We start from the raw sequence: 20,118 nt of genomic DNA, 5'->3' as shown, positions 1-20,118 counted from the left end.
CAGGAAATCAGAACTAAGCTTCTAGCTTTGCAACTATCTGCATAAACCCAGCCATCAAGGTTACTACAGATACTTGTTAGAGTAAATACTTATACATATGTTGCTATACCCAGTCTCTTTATGTAATGTATCATATATCTATATATATATATATATATATATATATATATATATATATATATATATATATATATATATAAATGTAACACATTACCGTAATGTATTAAATGTGTTAAATATGTGTACACTGGCAACTTCACTGTAATCAATACAATTTAATACCTCACCATTGCTGTATTTCTTTAGTCTTGAAGGACAACGGTGTAAATTTCAATCCGGTTCCTTTATAAAACTTGTTCTGAAATTCTACCCTGTAATAAGTACACAAAACAAATGACACAGTTACAACACATACACGCAGATACATATGTGTTTGTTCAACTACCTGAAGGCAACCCTTAAAGCCTCAGATTTCTATGCGGAGACGGCATCTGTGAGGGTTACGCAAAGATGAACCCAACTTATGCGCTTACATCTTGGAATGAATCGGCTTAGTACCGGCTGTATGTCTCAAGTAAATCTAGAGAATTTGTGAGAACTAAAAATCTCATTAAGACACATCGGTCTGTTAAAGGCTGATTGATTAAATCTTTACCGGATGGAACCATTTTCTGAGGGGAAAAAACATCAGTCTAGGCTTACGCATGGCTGAGATTCTTCTCTGGCCATCATGAGCATGACCTCACCGTTAACGGACTGTGAGTTAACGTCTATTAAGATAGAATTATTACGCCGTTATGATACACTAAATAATGCATAATAATACATAATTATAGGGTCATTGAATTCCGAAACACGGACACCCACCAGTGCAGTCGTAACGCGTGCAAGAATGCAGACAATCCCTCCATAAGTATTAGGACGGACACACTTAACAACACAAAGCAGCAGAAGATCAGCGTCAGCATCAGCGAGGAACCAGAGCGCAGAGCGACGCGCATCAGCATCCGCCATAACACCTCAGATAGCTCTACACACATATACAGAAAAGGAATGCTCTTTAGGTCTTATAAATCTGATTTCGTCTGTAGTGTGTATGTGTGAGCGAGTGTGTACCTGAGTGGGCGAGGCTGAGAGCCCAGAGCCGCAGATAAGACGCGGTATTGGAGACGCAACCGAGGCAGTGTTCTACGGTGTGGATCGCTTCGCACACAAACACATCGCTCAGACTGACCTACAAAAAATGTGCACAGCTTTAGCGAAAGATTATAACTTATCGTTTGTGTGGTGTCATTTGAGTGGGAGCATAGGAAATGTATAAAAATGTACAGTGTAGCATATTCGAATAGATTTGTTTTTCCAACAAGTCATGCCACTTCGTGCGTTGCTCATTACGGATCTAAATCCGCATCTGTGTTTCATGTGTAGCTGCTTTGCAACAATGCATACTCTTAAATACGCTATATGCTGATAGCATTTCATGTACACTGTGGAAGAATATGTTAAATCCTTCGTTCTGATCGAGTCACACGTCATGTTCGGCTCACCGACCACAGACTAGCACTATAGCAAAGACGCTGTAGTTTAAAGCTTAAAGGCAGCTACTTAATTTATTCACAGTGAAATAAGTTGCTATCATTAGCTCCGTGTAGTAACCAATCACCATCTGAATCACTTTTAACAAACATTCTGTCTTTAAACTTCAAAATAGCACATTAAATCCCCACTTCCTACCCGAGTCTGATTCTGAATGGAGTGATACTGAACTATGAAAATGTTTAGGATTTCTGACCGTCTGCGGATTCATTTTGTCCATTGTATACATAACGGGTTGCCAAAACAACAAAACAGTTTAAGTTCAAGTCAGTTTAAGATGACGAACTGTGATTATATACGTATGTAGTTCAGATAGCAAGTAGCACTGGTGCAAAAGTAAAAAAATAAATAATAAAATACTAATAATCATTTTTAAAAATAATACTAATAACCTTCAGACACCACACTGTAAAAAAAAAAAGAAAAGTTGACTTAACTTAAAATTAATTGACCTAAAATTAAGCCTAAGTCAACTTTTTTTTTCTTTTTTTTTTTTTTTCTACGGTACAAACATGTGTCAAGCATATTTGGGAAAAAATCTACACATTTCATTCTTGCCTGAACTATTCCACAGGTTCTGAAGAACTGCATTTTAGTGTGTATCAGGTCATCTCGGTGTAAAATTTATGGAGAGTAAAAGCTCCCATGACAGGGAGTAATTATGATAATGATGATAATGTGACAGCCGACAAAGCAAGAACGCTGTACAAAGGGCAGGGCGTGATCTAAGGAGCCGCAATGTATTGTATTACACAGCTATGAAACCAGAATGGAAAATGTTTTACGCCAAGATATTGCGGTTAACAATACGGGGAACGAAATCCGATGAAGCACTGCGTAAACACACAGTACACGTGTGCACACCCAATTAGACGTGAAACTGAGTGTATAGTGGTGCTTGAACGTTTGTGAGTTAGAAAGTTTGAAAGTTGGAATTTTCTATATTTCTGCATAAATATGACCTAAAACTTCATTCAGAAGTCTTAAGAGTAGATAAAGAGGACCGAATGAAACAAATGAGACAAAGATATTATACCTGGTCATTTATTTATTGAGGGAAATGATCCAATATTACAGATCTGTGAGAGGCAAAAGTATGTGAACCTCTAGGATTAGCAGTTAATCTGAAGTGAAATTAGAGTCGGGTGTTTTCAATCAATGGGATGATGATCAGGTGTGAGTGAGCGCCATGTCTTCAAATTAACTGCTAATCCTAGAGGTTCACATAATTTTGCCTCTCACAGATACGTAATATTGGATCATTTTGCTTAATAAATAAAGGGCCGAGTATCATATTTTGTCTCGTTTGTTTAATTAGGTTCTCTTTGTCTACTTTTTCAAGCAGCACTGTACATGTACTCTTACATGTCTTTCACCACATCTTGACTCCACCCAGAAACAGCTTACTGAAAAATTCTGATGAAATCTGATAGTCCCCAGAGTGCAGAGTGTAGCAGGGAAGAAGAAATTCAGGTTCATATCATTTGAAATATTCATGCAAATATTTTGTCATACATTGCTGTGCAAAAATTTTCTGTAAAGCAAAGTTCTTTCGAAATAATCAAAGGAAATATTTGCAAAATTAACATTTTATTGTTTGCTTTTAAATACTGCATCGAATCCTTCTGGTAGGCTGATGCGTCGTTTTATCAGGAACTCTGCCGAATATGGTTCTTCAGAACTTCAGAACCACTTTGCTTACGACGTGGCATTCGACTTACACATCCTTTTTCTCCACAAGCTTTGATCGTGCTTGCTTATTTCTACATTCACACAGGCAGTATATAGTACTGTATACAGTTTATAGTACAGTTTTTCATGAAAGACTCTGCAAGCATAATTTGCCAGTTAATGCTTGCTTTATTTAATTTTCTTTGTGACTGAACAATCTTGCTATTTTCGTGGTGGCTAATTAAATTTCGTTAAAATCAACCTGTTGTACTGGGTTCGTTCACTCTTTACATCAAACCTCTCCAACATAAATACGCAATGAAACCCATCTTTCAGGGCTTTAACGAAGTCTTGCTTTGTGCGAATTATTATAGTCATGTCATGTGATCATATTTACATAATTACATCTAAGTATGTGCAGTGACTCATGAACATGAAATACCTGCTGGGTTATATACATATATGTACTCTCTTTGGATTGTCATCATAACTGGTTTCATGAAAATATTCAAATGTTTTCCATTAGCTATAAATTTTTTCTCTTACCTGGTCTGTGATCTTCTCTTGCCTTCTGTAAGTGAGCAGTGGTTTTATTAGCAGCATTATAGGGACCATGAGCAGAGCCTGGACCACCAGGAATATCTGGACAGCTTTCTGGGGAAAGATAAAGCACGGATATACGGTTCATTCTAATGATCATTCTGTTGGCGTTTTAATACGGCACGCCTAGACTTGTTTAAAGAAGATGTTTAAAGAACATTAACATATATAATGTTACTCAGTATACTATTTTAAGGCATTAGACTATATATACATACTGTATATACCATGAACAACATGAATTCAAACCTGTCCATTGTAGATGAATTTCTCGTCAGCCTGATAGTTGAAAAAAATCATGTTGATGAAGATGAGGAGGATGCTGCTGTCACACTGTACGCCCATGCACCACTTGAACAGTATGAGGAAGACGAGATAACCGAACAGAGAGAGCAAGAAGATGAGCTCCGGCACGAAGCGCAGCAACACGTTGCGGACATTTCTGAAATATCTGCATAACAGACAAAAATATCTGTGTTATAGGACTACAGCAGCGCTCCTAAAGCCTTTACTTATTTACTAATCAACAGAACTAGTCCAATTTAATTACATGAATACGCACATGTAATTGACTGCACTGAGGGTCAGACCAAAGGTCATGTGACAAACTCCCATTATGACCGCCATCTTCATCTTATAGGAGTTTAGGAAGAAGAGTTTATTCGATGCAATATTCCACACCTATAAGTAAAAATGCAAAATGTAAAAAAAAATTTTTTTTTAAAAGAATAAAAATACAGTGAGAGTAAGAGCTACACACATCTGCTGCTTGAATAACTGAGCTGTTACACTGTGTCAATTGAAATACCATGTTCAATTTGATTCAACATAAATAGCAATATAGATACACTATATGAACACAGAACACTGAACAACAATGGTGGGCATGGCAGGGGAAAGTCATTACTCTCCAAGAAGAACACTGCTGCAACTCACAGATATAAAATATTGGATCATCTTCCTCAATAACCAATGACCAATGACCAAGTATAATATTTTTGTTTCATTTGTCTAATTGGGTTCTCGTTGTCTACTTTTAGGGCTTGTGTGAAAAATCGCATGATTTTTAGTCCATCTAGTGGACTGAATCAGGTACTACACATAAACTTCAATCATACTATCAGGAGTGAAGATAAATAATAGAATATAAAGCCATCAAAAATGGATTTAGAAAACTGAGCCAGACAATGATTCCACATTAGATAACCAGAATGACACATTATAAGAGTTTGATGATATATCAAGATGGCATGATGTCCTGTTTGACTGTTTTATGCACTGACTGGGTCGATGCCAAGCACATATGGGGTTCCAGAGTAAACTCCTGGCACGGCAGGGTCCAACTGGAGATGATCAGAACTGTGCAGGGTTTGATTACTGAAGAACAGAAAAGTAAAATACAAAATAGACCGTGAGCAGGACGATATGTATCAGTGATGTGGCTTTGTGCAATTCACAAAGAGTTGTTTCTGTTATTTGAAACATAAACATTAATTATTTAATGCTCAGATAAATATATATGGATATACATTTTTATTTTTCATTGTTTACTTAATATATATATAAAACTAGTTAGTTTGTTAGTGTGTGTCTGTGTGGGGGGTGGGGGGTGGGGTGGAGAATGACCAACTCTTTCAGACTCTCAGTGTCTCACCTCCAGGGTCCACTGGGCCAGAACATGGCTTTGACGCTCCATGACGAGCCAAGGATGTTGAAGGATTTGGAGAAGCAGTCATTATAAATGAGACCAGTGTAGATGGAGAAAAGGCCCATCAGCAGGATGATGTAGCGCCCGCCCACCAGCATGGACACGATCTGGAGGGAAACAATTACTAAAACTTTGTAAAGAGAAGATGAGGAGAAAAAAAAGTCATCCCCCAAAACCTGTATCCAGTATCAGGTCATTGTTAGTGATGTTAAATAGCATCACATAATAACCTGCTCTTCACAGATCACAAATTTGCAACGTCAACTGCATTGTAAGCTGCACATGTTTTAACTGTCGAATGAACGAGGACTGTTTTGTGCTTCGAGGGCTGTACAGCTGAGCATCTGAGTATATTTCTAGTCTGGAAAAAAAGTAAACAGAATCCAAGAACAGAAAAAAACTAGCGCGAAGCATTACCTTTTATTTCAGGGCAATATGGCAAATCACAGTCTTCTATAGAATTATTATAAAAATTATATGACTATTACAGAACTAGAACACTTTTTATAATTTATACACTGCACCTTGGTCTCATCCCGGTCTCATCTCTGGTTTATGTTGGTAAGAGCAGGGCCGTAGCTAGGGAGCTCTGCGCCCCATGAAAAAATATTAATATTAATATTAACCGCCCTCCATCCATATCATATATGTTATAAAATATAGGCATGCAGGGCTAATTCTACATCCGTCCATCCGTCCATTTTCTGTACCGTTAATTCTTACTCGGTCGTGGGGAACCTGGAGACTATCCCAGGGGGCATGGGGCACAAGGTGAGGGACACCCTGGACAGGGTGCCAATCTATCGCAGTCAATCTGGTATCCAGATTTATGTTTTTTCAATCTCTCAGTGTCCTGTTCTTCCAGTGTAACTTCACTTCTAACCTCAACTGTTCTCAGAACAGCTTCAACTCTGACCGGTGATGTTCACTTGCTGGGGTGGGACTTACAGTTTCATTGGGTTCCTCTGCTGGTTGTCGCTGACTGAGCTGAAATAATTAATAACCGTCGGACTAAACCATTTTTAGGGAGGGGAGAGGAGATATATGGAAAACATCTTTCACAAAATTGCATGAATAGTTTTTGTGGTTTTCTTTAAACTCTCAGGCATACACGCTGAAGCTGTACCATATAGACTATAATTCTTTCTAGAGTAGCACTCTATTTAGTGGGCCCCCTGAGCAGTGGGGGCCCCTATAATCGTCACTACTTTTCACCCCACCTTTCACGGCCCTGTGTATGAGCCACGATCTCACTATTGAGACTCATGGAGTTCATGGTGTCTACTAGTGCCACAAAGTGGACATGACCTCTATGGGCTACTTTTACGATGGTCTGTACGGTCATTTTCCACACATTTCACATGACCACTCGTACCTCGTTCTTCTGCTGGTTTAATTTCTGCTCGTTCATGATGATCCAGGCAGCGATCAACGTCATGACGAGTCCGTGACCACAGTCACCGAACATCACAGCGAACAGGAATGGGAACGTTACTATGGTGTATGGAGCTAAGACAGAATGAAGAAAAAAGAAAGCAAGTGTTTGACTTAACAGCGTTTCATTGCTCCGACCGTCTCTTTAGATTTCACAGCAATACCACTGTTAAAACCTTGACACAATCCTAAATCTATCTTCAATCGGTGTAAGCATAACGGCTGATTTGGCTTAGCAAGAGAAACGAATCTTCGATCTAAGCCGGACCAGAACCCTAGTGCCCTGAGTTGGTCATGCGGGACCGTTCCTGTCATGCCATTACTGTCTCCCGTCATCTAATACACAGCAAACTATACGCCTAATACGGACTCCAGATCTTTACACAACAATTTAACACACATGTAAATGATTAAAACATTGGCACTACATAATCTAGTCACTAATTCATGTTACAAAATCTTTCAGCAAAGACTGGGGTCCTGTCTGTCTTTTTCTCAGCATTCTTCTGTCTAGTATAACAAGCACTTTTCCAGGTTTCTTCTTCTTCTTCTTCTTCCAAAGCCACCTCAGATATATTTAGTACTGACTCTCGAGGCATTTGAGTACAGTGCTGTGAAAAAAAAGTATTTCTCCTGTTTTTGTGTGCATCTCATACTAAATTGTAACCTGAGTAAACACAGAATACAGTTTTTTTTTTTTAACGATAATGTTATTTATCGAAGCAAAAACGTTATCCAATACCAACTGGGCCTGTGTGAAAATTTGCCCACGTAGTTACTAATTCCCCAAATCGATCAAACTGCAATCTAAAAACTATACTGCGTGTTTACTCGGGTTGCGTGTGTTTTGTGTTGTGCATCGAAATTAAGATCTAAAACTATTTAGTGTGACATATACACAAAACCAGAAGAAGTACATTTCACAGCACTGTACCTACCGTTTCATCTCACACACATCCCCACATCAGAGTGTGGGGTGCTCGCTGGCTCCATCACCATCTTAGGTATTCCTTGTGTTCCTTTATAACCTACACCCACCGGTCAAAAGTTTAGACACTCATTCTTTATTTATTTTCTTTCTCCTCATCTGAGAAGAATAATAGAGTCATCAAAACTCTGCAGTAACACAAATGGATCTATGGGAATTATGCTGTGATAAAAAAAATCCAAAATAACTTAATATTCGAGCATCTTCGAAATGTATTCTTGGCGTTTTCTCAACCGATTTCTTGAGGAATTTCCCCGAGATGCTTTTTAAACAGTATTAAAGGAGTTCCCACCGACGCTGGACTCTTATCTCCTGCTTTTCGGAATATTTCGCTCTGAGTCGTCCGTTTAAAAAAATCTATTATTTTTGATAAAAAAATGTTCGTTTTCTAATGAAAGAAATGAATATGTTGGTACGATTATATTTTTCTCTACAACACCGATTTCAAACATTTAATCACACACCTTCAGATCGAAAGGTCATGAGAAACAATTCAGTCGAGTGTCCACAAACTTTTGACCGGTTAGTGTACATACTTGCTGTTTTGACAGCCCAGGAAACCTGTGCTCAGGGACAAGCACTTCAGGTATCTGCAATCATGGTAAGAAAAGACGCATGTGCTTTGGCATATAGAGATGAAGTGACCTTCATGAAGTAGAACTGATGAATCTTTGAAGCATTGTGTTGGAAAAAGAATTCATTAGTTTTAGTTTGAGTAAATATTACAAGATGGATCTGTGTGCTTGATCAATTAACTGTAACTGAAAACAGCTGCTATCACCTGGATTCACCTCCTGATAACTGTTCACGCCGTACGTATCGACGATATGCTGAAAGCCTGCAGTGAAACGGTTCGTCCTGTTGAACGTAGGCGGGGTTTCAGGGCTCGGGATGCGATTTAAGACGGGACTGACGCTGGAACCGGCATGCTCCTGCATGCGCACATAAACATACACGTGATGAGACATTGAACAGTTTCGTGTTGATGTGCATGATCACATCATCGTGACTGCAATCATGTATGTGGCGATGATCTTTCCTCACAGCGGCTTTAGCGAGCGCACTCTGGACGTGACCGAGATCCGACACCGGACACCATATCTCTGCGATGGTGAGTCTGCGTGTGATATCGATGTTGCACATGTTGAGTGTGTGGTAGATGGACTTCATCTTGTGCACTTGGACGGACCAGTCTGTAACTCTGTTTGCTGCTTTATTCAAAACGGCGGTGCAGAATTCTTCACACTGGCGTAAGATCTATAGACGGGTGACGTGAGACAGCATTGGAGGTCGATCTAACGGCATTACTATTTCACAGAGTAGAATAAACATTCTCTACTTGAATTACTGTAAACAGTCTGTTGGACATTGTGGACAACGAATGAAATCATAATCCCATGAGCATACGATGGAGATGTGGCATACACACCATAATCATTGCATTGCTAAAGTATTATGAAATGTTTTACCATTTGCAGTTCCTCGATGCGTGTCCGTATGTTCCGCTTCATCTCGTCCTGGGCGTGTAAAGTGTTCAGGCAAGGGTACAAACTGACTCTAAACCTTCAACACAAATGTTATACATATAAGAAAACTCCGTCCTTCGATATCTGAACCGGGTGTGCAGTAAGAGTCGGTAAACAGCAGCCCACACGCCAAACCCGAACAAAGTTATTTGGCTTTTCTTTTCATCACGTGACATTACAAATATTTCAGAACAACCGTCATATAATATTAGGCATGTTGAACTTCACTTTTAAGTTCTTTCTCCTTCAGAAAGTCCATAATGCAATTTCTCTCACCCTTCGCATATTTTTCTGATTTTTCCCTGCACCTGCTCGCCCTGCACACAGATGATGAAGGCGGCTTTCTTCACCATGCCATCCTGTAGAAGGCGAAAATATCATAACCATAGATAATACAGTTGATGCACGATCAGGTAACAGTAATAGACAGGAGCTGCAAGGATTATGAAGCGTAGCCTGAGGTGACAGTGAGGTCGGAGGTACACTACTGAAAAACGAAAGCAAGCAGACACTTGACACGCTAAACATGTCTCAGGTGATTGACTATAAAACATCAGAGGATACGCACAGGAAGGGAACCGGTTCGGGTATAACACGGTTGTAAATCTGCTTTCATTTCTGACCTCTGGGTGCTGTTGAATCTCTGCATGGCGCAGCAGGAAATTCTCGTGAAAAAGACGCCACAGGACTTTCTCAAACGCGGGAAACCGATCGTGTTTAATCACACCGGCAACGAACCTGAAACGGATTCAGATGAAATACAAAAATGGAGAAGAGAAAAAGAAAAAAACAAAAAAACACTGAGGATTTGGCGTTTAGAATAGAGCAGCTTTTTTTGTAATATGAAGAAGGAAAAAAAAAAAAAAAAAGCCTGGGTTTCGATACGGAAAATCTGTAGAGGACACAGTACTGAGGAGATCATTGTTAAGGAGATAAGAATCGGTACTACCATTAATAGAGTTCAATTTATGTCTCAATACCTTATTATTAAAGGCTGGTAAGAAGGTATTAGTAATATTCAAGGTAACAACATGATCACATCAAATAGTTTAAACCTCTAGACCCCTAAAATAGTAAATGGGGTCTTTCACGACTTCCAAATAGCAAAATCCAATTGTATGAAATGAAAGGAATGTATATCAGATCAATGTCATAATGATTAATAACGAATTGTTAGTTATTATTCACTTAGGATTAGGTTATAATTAGGGTTTTGTAACGTCATACAGGTACCTGCATACAAATTTCGCTGTAGTTAATGAATACTATGCTTTAAGATGATAATAAGCCTATAATAAGCTTATAATAAGCCTATAATAAGCCTATAATAAGCTGCTAAGTAATAATTTTAAGTGTTTTTGTATCTATTCCAGCCCATTCTCGTAGACAAAATGTTCGTGTGCAGTTCAGACATTAATATTGATAACAGGGTTTTAAATAACAGAGTAAATGTTGGATAAAAGAACTTAGTATTGGAGTGAGGCTCTTTCATTGAAAATATCACAAGCTTTCATTTTAGCTGATTCTGAACAGTTCAGTCTGAATGTGTGTGTGTGTGTGTGTGTGTGTGTGTGTGTGTGTGTGTGTGTGTGTGTTACCCCAGTTTGGCAGCTGTGATAGTGCTAATGCTGTTTCGGCGGTGAGCGCCGTGCAGTCCGTCAGACTGAAGCTCAGTACAGGACAGCTGCGTCTCAGCCTGAGGGTTTAATCACAGAAATGAAATGTAAAATGATTGATGGTGTGACAATTCATTTAGTCATTTTGACTTTTTACCTCCTGCAAGAAGTCCTGGATGATGCCGAGCAGTGCGCTGATCTCTAGCAGCTCTGTCAGGTTCCTCTTCAGTGTTGCATGATTGCAGTTGATCTCCTTCAGCTCCTGTTCCAGCACTTTCACCTCACACTGTACACACAACATGACAAAACACACAGTCAGTAAACACGACAGGACGGTGATTCCTTACAAACATTGAGATTTCCGGTGCAACTAAAATAAAAAGAAATAATTTAGTACTGTGATTATTTCATATGAATCACTGAATAATAATAATAATAATAATAATAATTGATACTCTTTGAGTTAAGCAGCATTTGATTTATTTGATCTCACCTCAAACGCCAATGTGTCTCTGCTACACTGAGTTTCCTCACTGTGTGATCCAGTAGCGATAGGAATATTACATCGCAATATTTCACCCTCCAGATACTCTGGAAATTTTGAAATAGAACAATATTAGAGAAATAACTCATTTAAATATCTTGCATAAATTATTCCTAACTTGTCCAAAAATGAATGACTTACTGATGGTTCTCTCAATTTCCTCACACTTCTTCACCTCGTTTACAAATCTCCTCTGAGACAAACTCATCTCTGGGTTTAGCTGGAATAATAATAATAATAATAATAATAATAATAATAATAATAATAATAATAATAATGTCTGCACAACCAAAAACAACAGTAACCTTGACGAAAAGGATATATCCAGGCCAAAGAGGACACACACACACACACACACACACACACACACACACACACAGTTTTACTCACATCTCTGAACTCGGCAAGTCCCAGAAGGCCAAGCTCATTAACGCAGCTGAGTGCTGATTCGGTTTGAAAGAAGAGCTGAAGTAAACACATCTCCTCACTGCGGAATAGCAAACTCATACTGCTGCTGCTTTTAATTTCAACTTTATAAACATTCGCGATAAAATTGCACCATCTGCCTTCAGAAGCTCAGTTCCTACTCACTTCTCCCAGTCTGTGTTTTAATTATGTGTGTGATGAGACATTGTCGAGTCCTGTGTGTTTCAATCAATACAGGCATGAATCAATTAGAACCCTGATCGATACAAACCCTGCTCAATACAGACACTCATTAATAGTGACACTACCATTGTTGAGGTTCTTTATCTAAGACACCACGAGAACAATGCGATCAAATCTATTCTCGAATCATTTATTACATGATTCAGTTAAAGGTAAAGGTAATGATTCAGTATTTGATGCATCTAAATGATTCGGTTGTGTGTGAGTCAAACGATTCACTTGTTCTGTTTATAATTTAAAAGGCGATGAGCTTTGCTAGTACACGTATCCATCTCTTTGCACTGAACATTTCAGCTGTTGGTGAATCAAATGATTCAGTTTCCAGTGAATCAAATCTAATTTTGATCATTCTTAGGTCATGCTAAAATAATGTAGAACATATAATAAATAATCGTGTAGTATGTTTATATAAAAATTGTTTTTATATCAACAAAGAGTAATTAGGCACAACGCTCTTCTAACCACATGACACATGAACACCCGAGCACACACACACCCACATTCCCACGTGATTCTGATACAATGACATCTCCACCCTGTGGGTGAAACTAATTATGAGTCGATCGATACTGTTCTGCCAAAAGACGCACACGCACACGCACAGGCATACGCACACTCACACACACACACACACACACACACTGGTTGATTTGAGAAAGGTATATACTGTTCAAGTAAACGTCCAACACTAGTTACCAGGCAGAAAACAAATGATAATCTTCTGGGCTTGGGCATTGGCATTTTGTCAGGTACACATACTATTTAGCTAGTTACAAGTTTCTCCTTGTTTAACCTTCATTGTTCAAACTTCAAATCAACACACTTGCCTTGAAAGTTGGAACTAACCATACAATTCTACATTAAAGAAAATAATTCAAGCTTCAAGATATCTACTACTGATTTATTTATTGTTTTATTATTGTCAGAAGTCACAGTTTCCAAAGCACCTTAAAAAGGTCAAGATACTGAACAACTAGAAAAAAAAAAATCATCCTGAAACGAGTGTGTGATGTTCCATTTCCCTGACGCCTTCATGGGGCTCTAAGCTTCCCTCACTAGATTTGTAGCTACAGTGCTAAACTCAAAACGTAAACTCCAGACACACATCATAAACATGTCTTGTCTGACTGACGACATTCAGAACTCTGCGTACGTTTCGTTTCTGCCCGAGAATTGCTTTTATTTTAACCAGCAGACTGTACGGTTAGGGTTCGTGCCTCCCGTTCTTCTTGAGTTGAATGATCTTTTCTTGGCGAATGGTTTTCTCCTGCAGGGTGGACATTTCCAGAAGTCTCCTGATGAACGAGGCTGAAGCTCCCAACACCGGATCTGCGTACGACTGATCTAAACACAACGTAACATACACCTGGTCAAACAACGAAGCGCTGTATTCGACTCCAAATGTCTGAGTGCGCAACAGAGCAAGTATTACTCAGAATCTATTATTTGGACACGCAATCCCTAGACCAGAGGTTCTCAACCTTTTGTAACTAAAGCCCGCCCAATCCTCCACTATCATGTGGCACATCCAATACTGGAGGAGACCAGGTATAATGATTATCTATTCTATATAAAATCGATCTACTAATAACATTATCTATAATCTGTTATTGATAGATAGATAGACAGATAGATTTTTTTCATTTTTATACTTTTTTAAATTACTTTTCATAACTTTTATGATTTTTTAAAATACATTTAATGACTATAACTACTTTGGACAAGAGAATTAGGTTGTAATAACATGCACTACTTTACATGTAAAACATGCTGCATTACATCCGTCTTGCGTTCCAAAAACATTCGCATACAAATTATGTAAATTGGGACGAAGGGCGCGTCTCGTTATCCATGCCATTGTTAAATCTCCGGCTCTCGACCGCTCACTGAACAGAGCAGATGCAGAGAGAGGTGAGAGTGCAGCGGGAAAGAAAGACCTCGCACTTGCAGGACAGTACCGGCCACGTTTGGAAAGTTGCTAAGGTTTGTCCAAAATGCTGCCAGATTTGTCGCTAGGCGCTTTATTTTTAAAAAAATTTTTTTTTTTGGCCAAAAAAGTCACTAAAGAGGTCTGAAAAGTGGCTAAGTTGGCAACACTGGTCTGCACTGACAGCTAGATAAAAGCCAGGCTAAGCTCCACCTCTCCCCAGCAAAAAGAAAATACAGAGGGAGAAGGAATGCAGGGTTTTTCATCGATGCACATTCTATCTGAAAAGCAATAAAACACACCAAGTACCAAATTGATACCCTGTCTGTGTTTTTTTCATGAAAACAATTTGCACCCCCCGCGACCCTGAAAAGGAGTAAGCGGTAGAAGATGGATGGATGGATGGATGGATGGAACAATTTGCACCCCTTTTCCGATCTCTCCACGGTGTGCTCCCCTGGTTGCGAACCAAATGCCCTAGACCATCATCAAACAAACAAACAAACAAAAAACACTATGAACAAGGAAACACGGAAAATACGGACCTGTAAAACAGGCACACTCAAAACTAAGGAAGCACATAGGGTTACTGAAATCCAAACTAGAAATGAGGGACTGAGAAAACTAGCCATAAACTAGGGAGCTTGGAAAATAGGGAAGAAGGAAATTAAGGAGCATCTCTAAATTAGAAACAGTAAAAAAAAAATAATAATAATTTTTTAAAAAAATGAAGAAGGAAATGACAGCTGTAAATTAGAGAGAATGGAAACTGAGGAAAAGCTGCAGACTAAAAAGATTGGGGGAAAAAAACAACAAAGGGAATGATGAATCTACGGACTAGTAAACTACTCTGGAAAAAAGTAGAATATATGATCGGACAGATTTAAGAGAACGTATAATGTATAGTTTACATAACACACAAAAAAATGAGGTTTCTCATCTAAACGTGATTTCATATAAACGAGGTTCTAATTACTAATTTGAAGTATGTAGGATGACTGTGATCAATTCACGTTGTATTAATTACGTTATAAAATCTCCCGAAGGTGCTGGTGCTGACGGGAAGAAATAAATATACTATTAAATTAACCGCCTTGTGTCATCTGCGGCGCAATAGCAAAGTGGTAATGTTTCTGGCTCACAATGCCAGTGACCTGGGTTCTATCGGGTGAGCCGTTGAAAAGAGCAGGGCTTGATTTTTATTCAGGAAAACACGTGATCAAATCATCCTGGATGTACAGAAACAAACTGTATTAATATAACTCAATTCATTTCCATGGAGCTGGTGTACATGTATGAATTAAACACATTCAGTGAGCAGAGTGTGAACATAGTACATAATGTCCGTGGGAAATTAGGGAACACCCGTAACTACTGAAAACCTGTTGTGATAAAGAAAAAAAAAAGCTTTTATATCGTGATATGAAAAAAGAAATGGCGGAACATGTCTGGCGTCATTTCAGTGTCAAATAGTTTTGAAATTAACACGGTGAAAAATGATGTACTTACCTCTGGTGGTTAATTTGAGAGTGGAGAGATTACACGTTCTGCTCTTCATCCTCCTGCACACACACACACACACACACACACACACACACACCAAACCAGTTATCTAAGGGGTTTGATAATACAAAACTGTTTTTGATGTGTGTTACTCACCTGTTTTTGGAGATGCTGCGTGCTGGTGCTGGAACTGACGATACAGCATTAAGTCTGCATCTGTCTTCTGAGCTGAGATCAAAACACAGAGAGTTAACAGGACCCAATCGTGCTCGTACAGAATGCTCCGATCCCAACATCCGATACGACGTGATATTATATGACTTAAACCTAGTGTACGCTGATGTACGACTGACCAGACGACACAAAATGACAGCGATCTGGATGTATTTCACGGTTAATGGCAAAAGCGAAGCAGCTCTGTGGAGGAACTACAGCATTTTCGCACAATACAAGTATTCCTGAATTGATCTGAGTGTGTAGTGAGTGGTTTTTAAAAATGAGTGCTAAGAATTTCACACACACAACTGTATTTGTGAGCCTGCACCAGTGAAACGAGCACGCAGAGAAACTGTCGCACGTGAGAGTATAAATAAACACTGACTGAATGATTGATACTCAGGTGCTTCCTTTCTCCTAGATCACAGTGGTTCTCAAACTGGGGGTAGCCCCCTGGGGGGCCACCAGATGGTGCCGAGGGGGTCGCATAGAAATTCTAGAACATTATTATTTTACCTGTATGTCGGGATTGTCAACCTTTGAACTATGATGTACATAAAAAAATGAAAAATATTAATAAATTACATAAATTTTACATGCACACTGAGACACACACCAAACCGATACATCAGTTAATATACTAATGTACTGTTAGCCACACGCTGATAAAACCTAAGACTATTTCAAATAAGTTTTAGATAGAGGACGTAGTCTCATAGCTGAGAAAGTTAATACAGAAGAGTCTAGCGTGAAAAAAACCCTAAATCAGGCTACAAAGGGATGCACCCTACACAAGGGGGGCTCACGCTGAAAAAGTTTAAGAACCACCGGTGTAGCAAATCAGGGGCAGGTGAAAACAAAAACAAAGGAAAAAGGAAAACACAAAGGCTCCATCTAGTGAATAAAATGTCCCACGATGCCCTTGATTCATTAATGCTGAGTAGGTTATCAGTACTGATGAGTAACAACAAAAAATACTTGTACTTGTGCGCAGTCTAAAAAATTACATAGATGCCATTTGCCATAATTGTGAAAATTATTATAATACTCACACTAAAGTACAGGACTTTGAAGCTGTGAAATGCGATTCCTTCCTGTTTATACTGCATGCTGGATTGGGAACTGGAGGTAAAAGAGTTGTGCGTTTGAAGAACAGATCTTCATCTGTTTGAGGAGATAATCAGGTCATAACAGGCCATAATCCATTACAATTACTCCCATCACAATAGATATCTAAGTAATCAATCAACGTATCTATCCATCCATCCATCCATCCATCCATCTACAGGCATGTGACAAATTAAAGTAAAAACTGACCCTGGGTGTGTGCAGATGAAGAAATAAACACACCTTTTGAATGCTGATGAGTGTTGGAGTAAATCCCATTTTCCCATCTTGGAACAAACCGAAAATGTCGCCCAAAACCATCACCCTGAGCGTTTCCTGAGCTCAAACTTAGCCTGGGTGCATGGGTGTCTCCTGAGAAATAAGAATATACACAAGTAATAACCTCCCTAAACTACTTTAACATCCCTATTTGAAGCAGAAACTGAGTGGTGTCATGTTGAAGTGCTGGACTGATTCAAGATATGCCAGTATACTTGACTAGCTTCTCGATCAGCCTGAGGAAGACATAATGGCATTGAACAGACCTCAAGTTGGTAAAACAGTCCTCTGAAAGGTTCCTGTCACATAAACGCTGACGCGCACTAATTACAACCTCTCTGAAATGAAAAGACCGGGGTGCTTGTTTTTCTTCTTCTCGATGGTTTTAAAAAGAAACAGTGTGCAGTAAGATGCACAGCCAAATGCATTGACCAGAGCAAGACACACCCCCAGGGGCGGGACGAATATGCTCAAGAGACTATTGGACAAACACAGCACTAGTACACGATGAGTCATAACTAAAATACTTCTCATTTTCACCAAAGTGCCAAACTATAAAATAATTTGCAGTGGGTCATAACAGTAAAAGCGTGCTCTACTAAGCACTAAAAACGCTTTACCATGAAGGCGTTGAATAAACATTTTGAACCTGGAGAAGTCGTTATAAGTTGCATTTTCAGTTGAATTTGGGGGAAACCGCTTGAAGCATTCGCTGTGTTGAACTGTTTCAATTGCTGTTGTTTGATTTGTTCGTTGCAAACAGCTGAAAGTCTGTACATTTTGACAATAAACCTGATTTGCAATGGGGGTTGAATCATTTTGATCGTGACTCTAGGTGCCCATTTCACTAAAGGTACAGGTTCAGAAAGCAGTGAAAGACCTATTTTGATTACCAGAGCACTTTAGGCTCTTCCTGAAGTATTTAATCTCTGAACCTGTTCTGAATGATGCAGTAAAAGATCCAAAATTAGTAAATTAATGAATGTGTGTGAGAGGTCTGCTTTCCTCATACGTGTCTATAATGAAAACCAGACTAATTTAACCAAGGTTCAGAATGAAGGTGAGTTGAAATATCCATGTCTATTGTCGCTGAAGTATTTTAGTCTGATAAGTGTAGGTTTAATGTAAATGTTATGTAAATAAAAGTCTCGTAATAACGCTGTAATAAACTTAAGGTTGCATCAGGAGTAGCGTTAGCATTAGCATGTCCAAGCCTGCAGCTCTCTCTCCGTCCTCCTCTCCTAACTGTACTCACTTCTGAGGCTGTTCGGCTGCTGTTTTTTTCGACGATATAACATTAACTCTGACTCCTTCGGCCGTGTCCGGGTAATAATCTAAAACAAGAACGTTTGCTGTTTGTAATGTTTTCCCGAAGGTATTGAACGCCGTTTGGGTTTTTATTGCAGTCCCGCTCGGGGATATATGACACTGTACTGACCGCTTCTCTCAGTTTAGGAGGAAAAAAATGGTGGCATTTCAGTCACTGATATTTTCTTATCCTGATATTTTGACATTTAAACATCTCAATTTGTATTGCCAATCGTTTTTTGTCGTTAATTTGACCATTATTGAACTTAACTTAATAGTATCTTTACATAAATTATCCTCACGGGAACACGCTTTCTGTCCCCTCATTTTGAGTGTACGCTATTATAGTTACCGCATCCCATAATAAGTAGGCTACGCGTTACTATGATACCAGAGCCCGCAAATTCTTCCCCTGAGTACGCATGCGTAGTTTTGCAGGAGCAACGTATTAGTGAAAGAAAGAAAGAAAAAAAGAAAGAAAGAAAGAAAGAAACGTGTCTATACAGTATAGCAATTCTTTACATATAAAGAATTGTATGCATACAGATTATTTTTTGGCATAGAGGAGTAAAAGAATAAAATGTATCAGTTGTGCAGTAAATTTGTCAGAGAGCAGTATCACTGCGGACCACAAGATGGCGGTCTCATACAGTCAGAATTTTAACTCAAGCTCAAGGGTACAGTGTGAAGTATTCCTCCCTCCGGATCCCATGTAACCAGTATAATGCAACTATTTATTTATTTATTTATCTATTTATTTATTTATTTATTTATTTATTTGAGCTTTATACTTCCAGTTCTTGCTGTAGGATTCTAAAACTTTGGATCATAAAAACAGACCATTTAGTCAGATTCATGAAATGATTCAAATTTACATTAGACCTGTTTATAGTAGTCTTCAAAGTGATTGAGCTCTAAATTAGGAAATTGCTTCTTAGAAGAAACACTTTGGTGTGCCTTTCATCACTTTAATCCCATTAAAGTGACCAGTAATTTATGTTTATAATTATAATAACTAAATAATAACTGTAATAATGTAATAAGTAATAAGTGATCACTACTGTCATCACACACACACACACACACACACACACACACACACACACACACACACACACACACACACACAATATTAAATGCATGTATATGTTAGTTTGCTGAGTTTCATCTCTGGTTGCTTTGTAAATAAATGTCCTTAAGAGCACTCTGGAATGCAATGCTACATGTTGAATATAATCAAAGTCGTGTATTTATGAAGCAGTTGACAAACCCTGCTCCCCAAAAAGCTTTGAATTTGTCAAGCCTTGAGCTTAACGTGCTTTTGAAGCGGATGAACCAAACCTTCATATGCGAGCTGAATCAGATAAGCACAAATCACAATATTACAAGCGCGCTGACTCTTTCCAGTCAGGCACTGACGCGGCCA

At 38.8% G+C, this 20,118-nt stretch overlaps 1 protein-coding gene across 2 annotated transcripts; it reads right to left on the bottom strand.

Moving 5' to 3' along the window:
* Positions 1-195: 195 nt before the first annotated feature.
* On the bottom strand, positions 196-19,692 carry si:ch73-173p19.2 (V-type proton ATPase 116 kDa subunit a 1). 2 transcript variants are annotated; one of them, XM_047150228.2, is made up of 24 exons: positions 18,640-19,692; positions 17,349-17,477; positions 17,051-17,162; positions 15,939-16,010; positions 15,789-15,841; positions 12,074-13,696; positions 11,825-11,903; positions 11,633-11,730; positions 11,297-11,425; positions 11,122-11,219; positions 10,147-10,261; positions 9,800-9,882; positions 9,467-9,560; positions 9,042-9,254; positions 8,779-8,929; positions 6,951-7,084; positions 5,522-5,682; positions 5,151-5,244; positions 4,430-4,548; positions 4,117-4,318; positions 3,814-3,921; positions 1,117-1,234; positions 868-1,030; positions 196-371 (listed from the first exon to the last, which is right to left on the bottom strand). In XM_047150228.2, exons 6-24 carry the CDS (start codon positions 12,188-12,190, stop codon positions 284-286), a joined length of 2,364 nt encoding a protein of 787 aa, XP_047006184.1. In that variant the 5' UTR covers positions 12,191-13,696; positions 15,789-15,841; positions 15,939-16,010; positions 17,051-17,162; positions 17,349-17,477; positions 18,640-19,692; the 3' UTR covers positions 196-283. The 2 variants fall into 2 exon arrangements, with proteins under 2 accessions (XP_047006184.1, XP_053530926.1); XM_053674951.1 differs by lacking the exons at positions 15,789-15,841; positions 15,939-16,010; positions 17,051-17,162; positions 17,349-17,477; positions 18,640-19,692 and having other exon boundaries at positions 11,825-12,175.
* Positions 19,693-20,118: the final 426 nt, after the last annotated feature.

The sequence above is a fragment of the Ictalurus punctatus genome, chromosome 23, assembly GCF_001660625.3.
Source record: "Ictalurus punctatus breed USDA103 chromosome 23, Coco_2.0, whole genome shotgun sequence".
Lineage (NCBI taxonomy): Eukaryota > Metazoa > Chordata > Actinopteri > Siluriformes > Ictaluridae > Ictalurus > Ictalurus punctatus.
This window is presented reverse-complemented; position numbering and strand designations above follow the sequence as displayed.

Coding starts and splice junctions, on each gene's coding strand:
- si:ch73-173p19.2 (XM_047150228.2), bottom strand. CDS start 12,190: ATGAGTTTGCTATTCCGCAGTGAGGAGATGTGTTTACTTCAGCTCTTC. Junction 11,426..11,632: donor GAGACACATTGGCGTTTGAG/GTGAGATCAAAT, acceptor TTGTGTGTACAG/TGTGAGGTGAAAGTGCTGGA. Junction 4,319..4,429: donor CTCAGTGCAGTCAATTACAT/GTGCGTATTCAT, acceptor TCTGTTATGCAG/ATATTTCAGAAATGTCCGCA.